The 13,454-nt window shown below is 47.7% G+C and overlaps 1 protein-coding gene across 1 annotated transcript in view; it reads right to left on the reverse strand.

Moving 5' to 3' along the window:
- Positions 1-13,454, reverse strand: part of adamts17 (ADAM metallopeptidase with thrombospondin type 1 motif, 17) — a 654,840-nt gene that overhangs the window by 189,333 nt on the left and 452,053 nt on the right. Inside the window, exon 15 of the mRNA XM_072468796.1 lies at positions 6,994-7,114. Within this exon, the coding sequence (XP_072324897.1) occupies positions 6,994-7,114 (121 nt within the window). The remainder of the gene's footprint in view (positions 1-6,993; positions 7,115-13,454) is intronic.

Here is a 13,454-nt window from a genome sequence, read left to right on the forward strand (position 1 = left end):
GCAAAAAACCGCACCGACCTCCTCAGAAGACAAACATGGGACACAACCGACAGAATACCCTTCGTCGTCCAGTACATTCCCGGAGCGGAGAAACTACGACATCTTCTTCACAGCCTTCAACACATCATCGATGAAGATGAACATCTTGCCAAGGTCATCCCCACACCCCCACTACTTGGCTTCAAACAACCGCGCAACCTCAAACAAACCATTGTTTGCAGCAAACTGCCCAGCCTTCAGAACAGTGACCACGACACCACACAACCCTGCCATGGCAATCTCTGCAAGACGTGCCAGATCATCGACATGGATACCACCATTACACATGAGAACACCACCCACCAGGTACACGGTACATACTCGTGCGACTCGGCCAACCTTGTCTACCTCATACGCTGCAGGAAAGGAGGTCCCGAAGAGTGGTACATTGGCGAGACCATGCAGACGCTGCGACAACGAATGAACGAACATCGTGCGACAATCACCAGGCAGGAATGTTCCCTTCCAGTCGGGGAGCACTTCAGCAGTCAAGGGCATTCAGCCTCTGATCTCTGATTAAGCATTCTCCAAGGCGGCCCTCAGGACGTGCAACAACGCAGAATCACCGAGCAGAAACTTCTAGCCAAGTTCCGCACACATGAGTGCAGCCTCAACCGGGACCTGGGATTCATGTCGCATTACATTCATCCCCCACCATCTGGCCTGCAAAATCCTACCAACTGTCCTTTAACCTGGGGTTACCCCATCTCTGGATCTGTAAAGATTTAATCACCTGCTAAAGCTTGTATTCCAAGCATTGTCTGGCATCTTTGAATCTCTCTATATATATGTTTCTGGAACATACCTCTTCATTCACCTGAGGAAGGAGCAGCGCTCCGAAAGCTAGTGACATCGAAACAAACCTGTTGGGCTTTAACCTGGTGCTGTAAGACTTCTAGCTGTAAGAAGACAGAGGGCGGTGGTTGATGGGAAATGTTCAGCGTGGAGTTTAGTTACTAGTGGTGTACCACAAGGATCTGTTTTGGGGCCACTGCTGTTTGTCATTTTTATAAATGACCTGGAGAAGGGCGTAGAAGGATGGGTGAGTAAATTTGCGGATGACACTAAAATCGGTGGAGTTGTGGACAGTGCGGAAGGATGTTGCAGGTTACAGAGGGACATAGATAAGCTGCAGAGTTGGGCTGAGAGGTGGCAAATGGAGTTTAATGTAGAAAAGTGTGAGGTGATTCATTTTGGAAGTAGTAACAGGAATACAGAGTACTGGGCTCGTGGTAAGATTCTTGGTAGTGTAGAGATCTTGGTGTCCATGTACATAGATCCCTGAAAGTTGCCACCCAGGTTGATAGGGTTGTTAAGAAGGCATACGGTGTGTTAGCTTTTATTGGTAGAGGGATTGAGTTTCAGAGCCATGAGGTCATGTTGCAGCTGTACAAAACTCTGGTGCAGCCTCATTTGGAGTATTGCGTGCAGTTCTGGTCGCCGCATTATAGGAAGGATGCGGAAGAATTGGAAAGGGTGCAGAGGAGATTTAGCAGGATGTTGCCTGGTATGGAGGGAAGATCTTATGAGGAAAGGCTGAGGGACTTGAGGCTGTTTTCGTTAGAGAGAAGAAGGTTAAGAGGTGACTTAATAGAGGCATACAAGGTGATCAGAGGATTAGATAGGGTGGACAGTGAGAGCCTTTTTCCTCGGATGGTGATGGCTAGCATGAGGGGACATGGCTTTAAATTGAGGGGTGATAGATATAGACAGATGTCAGAGGTAGGTTCTTTACTCAGAGAGTAGTAAGGGTGTGGAATGCCCTGCCTGCAACAGTAGTGGACTCGCCAACATTAAGGGCATTTAAACGGTCATTGGATAAACATATGGACGATAATGGAATAATGTAGATGGGCTTTAGAGTGGTTTCACAGGTCGGCGCAACACCAAGGGCCGAAGGGCCTGTACTGCGCTGTAATGTTCTATGTTCTATGCCTCCCCTTCACAAACCCCATTTGATCCTCACCTATCATCCCCAGGACACAGTCCTCGAATCGCAAAGCCAACACCTTCGCCAGCAACCACAAAATCGGATGGTAGGATGGGAACTTCTCCGGATCCTTATCTTTCTTCATCACCAGGGAGATAGACGCCTGTGATAGTATAGAGGGGATCTCACCCTCTCCCTAGCCTCGTTACACGCCCTCACCAGCAGCACCCCAGATCCCCCCAAAATCTTAATAAAACTCCACCAGGAACCTGTCCGGATCCGGGGCCTTCCCTGCCTGCATGGTACCCATACTCTCCATCACCTCCCTCAACCCAATGGGGGCCCCCAGCCCCTCCACCAAGTCCTCCTGGCCATGGGTTCTGACTCATATAGCTTCCTATAAACTCCTCAAACACCCCATTGACCCACACCGGCGCCCAGTAACACCTTTCCCGTCCTTCACTCTTCCAACCTCCCTCGCTGTCTCCTGTTTCCTAAGTTGGTGGGCCAGCACCTTCTTCATGTACTCGTACATTGTCAGCCTGGTCCTCCGCAACTGCCCCATCGCCTTCCCTGTAGACACCAGTCCAAACTCCATCTGGAGCCTCTGCTTCACCTTCATTAGCCCTCCCACAGGGGCCTCCGAATACCTTGTATCCACCCTCAGAACCTCTTCTACAAGCCTTGCCACCTCTGTTCATTTTACCTTTTCCCTGTGCGCCCGAATCGAATAAACGGCCCCCTAACTATTGACTTGAATGCCTCCCACAGCGTGGCGGCCGTGACCTCCCCCGTGTCACTGAGCTCCACATACCCCGGATGGCAGCCCTCACCCGCTTGCAGACTTCCTCATCCGCCAACAACCCCACATCCAGCCTCCACTGCGGGGGCTGGCCCATCCCCCCCCCGCCCGAAGTCCACTCGTAAATCCACCCAGTGCGGCGCGTGGTCTGAAACCACAGTCGTCAAATACTCTGAGTTGACCACCCATGGCAGCAACGTCTTGAACACCACAAAGAAGTCAATCTGGGAGTTCGCCCTGCGCACATGGGAAAAGTACAAAAACTCCGTCGCCCTTGGCCTCCCAAGCCTCCACGGGTCTACACGCCCCACCCCCACCCCCACATCATCCGCTCCATGAACCCCTTCTGCTCCTTCGCCACCGCCGACACCTTCCCCAATCTAGGGCTCGATCAGTCCAAACTTGGCTCAATGACCGTGATAAAATTCCCCCCAAAGAATCAACCCGTGCAAGTCCAGGTCAGGAATCATCCCCAGCACTCACCTGGTAGACTCCACATCGTCCCAATTTGGGGCATCCCCTCTGCCACTATGTTCCCCACCTCGAAAGCCAACTGATTGTTTATCAGTACCGCCACCCCCCTCATCTTCATCTCCAGTCCCGAATGAAACACCTGCCCTACCCATCCTTTCCTCAGCCTTCTCTGATTCCCTATCTTTAAATGCATCTCTTGCAAAAAAGCCACGTCCGCCTTCAGACTCCTCAGGTACGCAAACACACGTGACCGTTTGGTCCACCATTCAGCCCCCTTCCCCTGCCAATCAACCATATCCTTTTCTGGACCTGCCTCTGGCCTGTATCACGTGGCCCTCCAGGCCCATCCTCGGACGTCCACCATCATCACTCCCTTTCCAAATGCGCCACAGCCACCACACCCTTGTCAGCACCCCGAACCCCAGCAAAACAACAACCCACCCCCCTGTTCTTACACCAACCACCTTACCCCCCCCCCCCCACCCCCCACTATGCTCCCATTAACTAGCCCGCCCAGCTAGCCTGGCAGCCCCCCTGCCCAAGGCCTCTAAGCCTCCTAACCCTCCCATTGATTCCCCTCCCCCTCCCGTTCGCCTCCCTCAAGAAACAAAGAAGCAGAAAAAGGTGCACTCATCCTTGTTGCTCCCCAAGCACCCTGCCACCAAGCCCAACAAAACATTTCAAAGGAGAAATAGCTCTCCAGCAACCACCAACAGAAACCACCTCCTCAAAAGTCCTATGTCCTCCTTCTCCTGCCAGTTCATTGTCCCTCAAAGGTTCCACTGCCTCCTCTGGTGTACCAAAATAATATTCCAGATTCTGGAAAGTCACCCAGAGGCGGGCTGGGTACAGCACTTCAAACTTCACCTCCCTCTTGAAGATGGCAGATTTGACCTGGTTAAACCCAGCCCTCCTCTTTGCCAATTCTGCGCCCAGGTCCTGATACCCCTGCAGCTCATTCCCTTCCCAAGGCCTCCTCCCCCATCAGCTTTTCCAACATCTTGGCCACATACGTGCCAGCATCCGCTCCCTCAATGCCTTTGGGCATCCCCACGATCTGCATGTGTTTGCTTCTGGAGCGGTTCTCCAGACCCTCCACCTTCTCCTTCACCCGCTTTTGGGTCTCCCACATCACACCTATCTCAGCCACCAATGAGGTGAGCTGCTCCTCGTGCTCCCCCACCGCCCCCTCCACTGCCTGGCCCTGGGACTCCAGCCTCTGCTCCACACGATCAATCCCCGCTTTAAGCGACGCTACCACCCTGGCTAGTTCCTCCTGGGCTTCCCTTCTCGGCTGGCTGAACTTCTCATTTAAGAAGTCCACCAGCTACTCCATTGACCACTGGGCGGGCAGGACGGGTCCTTTACCCTCCACCATCTTGACCTGTGGCGCACAAAGATTCTCCTGCTCCACCAGTTCCCTTCTTCTCAACCACACCATCCAAACTTCCACCCTACGACCGGGGAAAGGTCCAAACAAAATGCACCTTGAACGAGAGCTACCAAATATGCGACCACTCAATCCATGGCCACCACTGGAAGTCCGATAATCTTTTATTAAACTCCTCTCTTTCAGGTCACTCGCTACATAAGAAAGTTTTTCTCCTCATAATCCCCCCTGCATTTCTTGTCCACGCCTTAAATCTGTGTCCATTGTTCCTTGTACCATCAGCTAATAGGAACAGTTTTCTTATCTCTACCTCGTTCAAACTTGGCCTAATCTTAAACCCTTCCATCAAATCTCATCAAGGAGAACAACCCCAACTTCATCAACCCAACTTGTAGCTAAACTCCCTCATTCCTGGAACCATTCTGGAAAGTCTCCTCTGCATCCATTTAAGGACTCCCATGCTTTGTAAAATGTGGTGCCAGAACTGGACCCAATACTCTAATGGAGCCTAACCAGAGCTTTATAAAGGCACAGCATAGCATCACTGCTTTTGTCCTCAGTACCTCTATTTATGAAGCTCAAGATCCCGTATCTTTTGCTAACCACTCTGTCGATATGTCTTTCCACCTTCAAAGATCTATGCAATGCACCCCTAGATCCTTCTCCGCCTGCACGCTTTAGAATTGTGCATTTAATCTACATTGCCTTACATTACATGTATCCTTCTGTCAAAATGCATTACTTCACATTTCTCTGTATGAAATTCCAGCTTCCACGTGCCTGCTCATTCTGCATACCTATATCCTGTTGGAGTTGATTAGCAACATCCTCACTGTTTGCCACTCCTGCAAGTTTGGTATAATCAGCAAATGTTGAACTTTCCCAAGTTTCAGAGGGCATTAGGTGCCTGTGATATGGGGTGGGATTGGGGTCACGTGCAAACTAGAATGGATAGCGGGGGTAAGATTTCCTCTCCCTCCCCCCAAAAGACAATAGTGACTGGGCTTTTACAACGGTCTGGCAAGTTTCACACTCATTTTATCTGGTGTCAACCAATAATTACAAGATTAATTGACTCAAATTTCATAACTGCCTGTGACAGGATTTGAATTCTTGATCTCTGGGTTGCTAATCCAGTGCTGTAATCATTAAGGCACCATCTCCCCCCAAAAAATAAATGAAATCATTGTTGGAATGGATTTTTCATCTTCTACTCCTTCTATTTTATTGAGCTCCAATGTTCTTCAAGATGCCGAGAAAGTTTCTAATGGAAGCTTCTGAACAAATTCCATATTGAAGTGCCAGGCAGGCAGGCCTCCACAATGATCTGAGGCATGCATCCATCGGTGCCAGTGTCAGGACTGCAAGAACAAACAGTGCTGCTGGTGGGGCACTTCATGGGTCTTTGAGCCTCCAGAAAAGAAGGCAACCCCTTTCCCCCAGCCGGGAGGCCGTCGCAATGCCGGTAAAATGCCGTCAAGGTTGTACAATGGAAGTTCGTAGATCAATTAATTGGCCTCCCAGTAAAACTCCACCACCTTTGTGTCTAACCTGAGGGCCCATTACCCTCAGCTGGGCATTGGAAAGGTGCCGTATGGTCCAGATGTTGTCCTGGCACAGGCATGTCCTCAGCAGGTGTTGATTTAAGGCATTCAAGGCTGCAGGAAATCATCTGCCAGTGGGCCCCAGGTCAGAGGAGCCCTATTTGGGGAAGAGAAGAAACAGACTGACTGCTGCTCAGCAGGTTATTCCGGCCATACCCCACTAACCCTCCCTCCTGATCTGAGTCATGCACAAACTCCACAAGCAGTGTTGTGTAGCCCCCACCCTTGCTCTGTGTTCTTGATAGCCCCCCCCTCGCCCCCCTCACCTCCTGCATGTTGGATGTCCGAAGAAAGCCTGGCAAGGCTCCCTCTTACTTCATATTCCTGACCAATACCCTGACTGTGGTGATCAGATCCTGGTATGCTGAATCGGAACAGAGGTCCGGCAAAACAACCTCTAACTCATTTTCCTTTCCACGATTCCTGGAATCTCAGCTCTATTGTACCGGCAAACAGGAAAGCTGGCCACAACTTTAGAAATCTAATATGACGGTCATAGTTTAATTCAGTTGGCAGTAATTTTAGACAACATGAAAATATTGGCATTGATTTTCATAAAACAAAAGCTTTGTGATTTTTCTAAGGAAATGGTTCCCAACAGCCTGCAGCCTAAATGAATGCTAAATACTTATTGTTATCCAAATGGTTTCCACCTTACTCCAGTGTGTGGGTTGATAAACACAACATTTTTGAGCTAGTTTACTGGGAAGAAGATAAAAGGCTGGCCACAGCCGCCTCTGTCGTTCGTCCTCACCCATTCCTCGGCTTTGATTGAAATCTCCTGTGATGATCTTGCAGGACCTGTCATCGCCGTTACACATCCCACAGCGATCTTCCTTGGCCTCTGAGCCAATGATTCCGTCGCAGCCAATCTTCTGTTAATAACAAACAGGTGTCCCTGTTATTGGTTCCCCAACAAAACACAGTGAGATTTAATTAACAGCAACATCCTGGTGTTGTTTCTGGATATCTTATCTCGGGTTTGATTATGAGCAGAATATTACAGCACAACAGGGCCTGAGACCAATATTACCGTCCTAGCTGCGCTGTTAATTAGCTGAGCAGAATGTAAACCAGGTAAAAATCCGATTTGCAGAATGCCATTTGTTCTTGCTCAGTGTCTCAGGCAATTTTGTCAGTTTTACACAAATGTACTGAAACACCGGAGAAATCTTTGGGGAGGGGAGAGGGTACAGATTTTATTCCGTGAAAGCCTCAACTAAATTTGCACAAGTTCCATTGCAAGAGAAGCTGACTGCAGAGATAAGAACATGTAAAAATCATTCACCGCTTGAGAGTAAAACTGACATACATATTGCATCAATGACAAAGACTTTCACTAAATAGGAGGATTATTTCCCTCTCAGAATTATCATCGAATTCAAGTTATTAAACCATTATACCGTCCAAAAACCCAATTAAAAAAATAATCCCACGCAAAGTTATTCGAAAGAGTTATAAACGTTTCCTGAAACTTCCCAAACAGGCTAATTCTGTTCAATTGGTTCCAGAAAGTACGCAAATGCCGGGGAGTTTGAGCCAAACCCCATTATCGTCCATTAGCCTCTGGTTCAAATTCCTCAGAGACAGGGATATGTATTTCCTTTATTACTGAGGGGGGATAGGTAAACGGTGCAGATTTTAGTTCAATAAAAAGACGTCGTACTATTTTTAAGACCTGTCTCTTTGCAAAGGAGATGACTGTTTAAAAGTGGGCTGGATTCTCCGGTACCCTAGCCACGTGTTTCTCTGCGGCGCGTTGTTCGCTGGCGGTTGGATTCTATCATCCTGCCGCTTGCCAGTGGGATTTCCCATTGAAGCCATCCAATGGCATTGAAGCCACCCATTGGTGGGTGTGCGCTGCCAGCGGGAGAAGTGAATCCCGGTGATCGGAGATTTACGGCTGTTTTGTAAAAAACTTTGCTGCAATGTTACTCTTTTGTTACCTTACTGTAGTGTGTTTGGTAGCACTACTGTATGTAACATGCGTTACTCAATCCAGTTGCGGCAGAGGCTTTCTGCACCTTGATGAAGAAGGTTCGAAGTCGTCCAGAGGCATTGAAAGATTTATTGAGTAACAGAATTTAACAACTGCGTGAGTTCTTACTTTAAGATCAATACCAGTAGAAAGGTTACGACGTTTATATACAGTAGCTATGTCTGACCACACTAGTAGCCCTGAGCTAGATCTATGCTCCTGCTCTCGTCACAGTCTAATCGGCAAGAGAGGCTTGCGCCTGGCTTTTATTTGCCAGTGCTGCCCCCTAGTGATCTTTCAATTTCCCATTGACCCCTTATGTACATACCCATGAAAAGATCACTACAGTTATTACAGATCCTGAAGATCATGATCAACAGAGATTTTATTGCTCTTTTTATCTGGAATCATATTTTAACATAAGGTATATAAATAAATGAAATAATCACACACATGCTCTGTACATAGGTCCTCGTGATAATTGGGTCTGCTCGCAATTAATGAAATTAAGCTCAATAATCAGTCAAGTGAGATGCTTGGCTTGAGTGCAGAGCACGCCTGTTCTATCCAGGGTGCAGATTGTTATAATAAACCTCTTCCCCTTTCACACACAGTTGGGTACATCCATGCAGAACAGCTCAGTGGGAATGGCCAGAATGTTTTTGACAGCTGTTTTCAACAACAATTTGAATTTAGTTTTATTTTGTTAATTTTTGTGCTCAAGCAAGGTGATGGGAGTTGAGGGTTAGTCTATCTAGTGCCAACCCTAAGCTTTCCCAGGTGGTGAATAAGCTCCCCCACCCTGTCCAACAACAAGCTCACACCTCAGGACAGTACCTCCTGCACCTGGGTGACTTTTCTTCCACTTCCTGCACCAGCTATTTTGTGGTTTGTCAAAGTGACATTGCCATTTGTATTAAGTTAGGGTTTGTTTGGTGCTCTTTGAGGAAAAAGATTGCGACCATCCAAAATTACATTCACATTAAAGGACCCTCATGGTCCATTCGATCAGCTGTGGGTGACAATCTCACTTCTGAGCTGGAAGGTTATGGGTCCAAATCCTACTCTGGAGTCCCGAACACAAAGTCTAAGCTGACATTCCACAGCAGGACTGAGGGAGTGCTACACTGCCAGAGGTGCCGTCTTTCAGGTGAGAGCTCATTCGAAGGCACGCTCTTCCCACTCAGGTGGGCATTAGAAATTCTGTGACACTATTCAGAGGAAGAGCAGAGATGTTCTCCATGGTTGCCCGGTCAATATTTATCCCTCAACCAGCACCACAAAAAATATTACCTGATTATTTATGGTACAAAAGTTGCCCATTTGGCCCATAGAATCTATGCTAGCCCTCTGTGGAATTATCCAGTCAGTCCCACTCCCCTGTAGATCTGCAAGTTGTTTCCTTAAGTGCCCATCCATTTTGAAACCATTGATCATCTCTTTCCACTACCCTCGTGGTATTACAAATTGCTGTGCAAAATACTTCTCCCTCGCGTTCCCCTATACCGCTTGCAAACAAACCTTAAATCTGTGTCCTCCCTAGTCCCTGCATCATCAGCGAATGGGAACAGTTTTTTATTGCCAACCTTATCTAAATCTGTCATTATCTTGTATACGGTTTTAAAATTTCTCCTCAATCTCCTTTGCTTCTCCATTCGAACCTTGTAACTAAAAGCCCACACCCCTGGAACTATTCTGGTAAATTTCTCTTCACCTTCTCATCCTTCCTAAAATGTGTTGAACATAGAATCACAGAATTTTCAGTGCAGAAGGAGGCCATTCAGCCCATCGAGTCTGCACCGGCCCTTACAAAGAGTACCCTACTAAAGCCCACGTATCTACCCTATCGCCGTAACCCAGTAACCCCACTTAACATGTTTTGGACACTAAGGGCAATTTAGCATGGTCAATCCACCTAACCCGCACATCTTTGGACTTTGGGAGGAATCCGGAGCACCCGGAGGAAACCCACACAGACATGGGGAGAACGTGTAGACTCCGCACAGACAGTGACTCAGCCGAGAATTGAACCTTGGACCCTGGAGCTGTGAAGCAACTGTGCTAACCACTATGTTACCATGCTTCCCACATAACTGGCTCAATGCTCTAGTTTGGCCCCAACCAGAGCTTTATAGTGTGTCAGTATATCTCTGCTTTTGTACTCATTGTCTCTATTTCATCAAGCTCAAGATTCCATATGGTCTGCTAACCACTCTTTCAGTACGTCGTACCACCTCCAAAGATTAATGCACATGAATCCCCATGTTCCTCTGTCGCTGCACACACTGTGCCATTTAGTCTGTATTACATCTCCCTATCCCATCTGTCACACTTCTCCATATTGTTTCATTTGTGACATGTCTGACCATTTTGTTAGCCTTTTTCCTGTTCCAAGCGATTTGGCCTAGAAATGGGATTGGGAATCATAGTCTGCCCGCTATTTTGAAAAGATCCAGGGTCATCCCAAAAATCCAGGTCCTTGATTCCCGAGAACAACATCCTAAGCAGCCTGATAGTCAGCTCCAACTCTTACACAGAAGTCTCCCATCACAATAACTTGTCCTCCTGTTGAGTATTTGCAATAGCTCTGTCCAAGTCCCCATGGAATTTTTCCTATTTAGGGTGTGGGCTCTGTGTCAGAGGTAGTCCCCCCCAGTTGGTGTCAGCTGCACCCTATTTCCCAACTGGATCTCTTAAGTATTGCTTGTGACCTGCAATGAGCTGTCTCCTTTCAGGGTCTCACCGTCTTCAAGGTCCTCTTCTCTCAGGGGGGCTACTGATATGGAGAATGCAGTAGACTGCCATCATGAGATCCCTGAAGCAGGGCTTGTCGGACACCACCTGACCTGTCCAAGCACTTCACACAGTGCCCCCTCATCCTGCAATGCCAGAATTGTATATCTGATGTGCTCTAGAGACTGTCACTGGATGATGCACCGGTTCAGCCACCTGTGAAATGCTGCAAATATCCACTCTGATCACCCGCCTAGAGAGTTGCAGACTCTATCAGCACTGGTTCCTAGCCATGCCCAGCTGTCTTTGTCTCTGCCTGTAGATCATGTACTCAGCATTGTGTCACCTTTGTGCCTCTCGTCCCCCTCCTTTAGCTTCCTAATGATCAGCCCTTCCTCTGGAGGCTGCTGTCCTCATCTCCAATGCCCTTGACATCTGACGATGAAGCACCCATATCCAGCTGTGGCCGTCCTGTTGTTCAGATGGAGTGGAAGCAGTCTTGCCCACTGCTTTGATGCCCGTTATGCCAGGTGTGTGATGACCCTCTGGACAGGCTAAGTTCTAAATGCTGGCTCCTCCCCTGCCCTGTGATGGACTGCAGCAACTTTAGCTACCAAATGGGTGAGCCTTTTAACCTGCACTAGCACAGTGGTTAGCACAGTTGCTTCACAGCTCCAGGGTCCCAGGTTCGATTCCCAGCTTGGGTCACTCCCACAGTCCAAAGATGTGCAGGTTAGATGAATTGGCCATGCAAAATTTCCCTTAGTGTCCTAAAAGGTTAGGTGGGGTTACGGGGATAGTGTGGAGGTATGGGCTTAAGTAGGGTGCTCTTTTCAAGGGCTGGTGCCGACTCGATGGGCCGAATGGCCTCCTTCTGTACTGCAAATTCTATGATGAACACTCATCCTTTTAAACTTTTTTCACCCCCATGACTCGCCCTTGATGTAATCGTCTCCTGACTGTAGCTGATCTAAGGCAGACAGCTACTGAACGGCAGCTGCCCCCAGGAAAATGTCCTTTTCATCGTGCAGACGAGTTTGGAAGCTCGTGCTCTCCACCACCCTCACCAATGTCAGTGACGCCAGAAATGGTGGCGGGATGACCAGGTGCCCACATCTGTCCTGGTCTGAACTGACCGGTGAAAATCTAACCCAATGCCTAAATCCTTGTGTTTAATTTTCTTTGATGTGAATGTGCTCTTGTAAATAAAGAATTTAAAATAAGCCCAAGGTGTCTGTATAGCTTATTCATTTTCTTCCCCTTGCCTATTAGTAATGCATCGGTAACATTCTCCTGTGGGGAAAAGCATTAAGGAGACAGATCACACAGGCATGGCAATACTTCCTTTTAAGTCATTCTAGGGCTGTGGGTGCCACGAGCAAGGCTGCCATTTATTGCGTGCTTCCGGTTGTCCTGAGTCAGTGATGCTCTGCTTTCTTTCTGAACTGCTGTTTATTTATGTTTTGAGCCATTTATTATATTACGATTCCGGACCAGAACTCTACAGTTGCAAGGATACTGGGCAGAAACACCAATATCTTTCTCATTTTGTAAGACTGTGAGGAAAGGATACCTCGCTCCAGGAGTGATGTCACAAACAAATAGGGATATAGTAAATTAAAGCAAACTTAATTGCTAACACAGTATTAAAATATCTTCAACAGCACACAGGAAAATAGCTTACAATTATCCCTTAAACAATGCTAATTAATAGTGACCCAATAACTCTTAACTGCTATTTTTATTCCCACTCAAACAACAAAACCATCTCAGATCTCAATCCACTTTTAAATACAGTTAGCACTCAGCAATACTTGCTGTACAGAGATGTCTTAAAACCTCACTTTGAACAAGACAGATCTTTTGAGACTGCTTTAAAGAAAGAGACCTGACTCTGTCAGAACAATACAGGATCACCAGCTGAGGTTTTCAGAAAATGCTTTCATAGCTTGACTTCCAGCTCCCTACTAAAACTCTGACCCTTAACAGTGGACCAATTCAACCTTTGACTCCTCCCATTGACTTTACCTTCTTACTAACTGAACACAATGGGTGCGATTTAACGGGGACATTTCTAAGTTTAATTTTGGGCACAATTGGCGGGGTGTTTCTCGACGGCTGCATTGGCGAGATTGTGGCAGTCACCAGTAGGGGCAAGCAGCAAACACAACCTGCAGGTGTGAAGTGCTCTCACAATTAACAAGGCCAATTTCTTATTAGCAATAACCTTTAGCTGTGAAACTAGAGGTTGTTCACAGTCAAAGGGAGTTAAAGTGATCTTCAGCATATAACCAAGAACAGGGTTTTGTCCTGGAAGTGTTTGGTAGGACAGACAGGCAGCAGCTGTAGTTGCCCCTCTTATGGGTATCCACAATATTTAAAGATGGCTAGATGGCCTCACAGGTGAAAAGCAACCCCCCTCCACTCCCACCCTGGACACTCAGGCAGCAGCCCCAAAATGGAAATGGCTACTCACCTCCTCAGTTCCCCTCAGCAGTCATTGC

Source organism: Scyliorhinus torazame, chromosome 12 (genome assembly GCF_047496885.1).
Source record: "Scyliorhinus torazame isolate Kashiwa2021f chromosome 12, sScyTor2.1, whole genome shotgun sequence".
NCBI classification, from domain to species: Eukaryota; Metazoa; Chordata; class Chondrichthyes; order Carcharhiniformes; family Scyliorhinidae; genus Scyliorhinus; species Scyliorhinus torazame.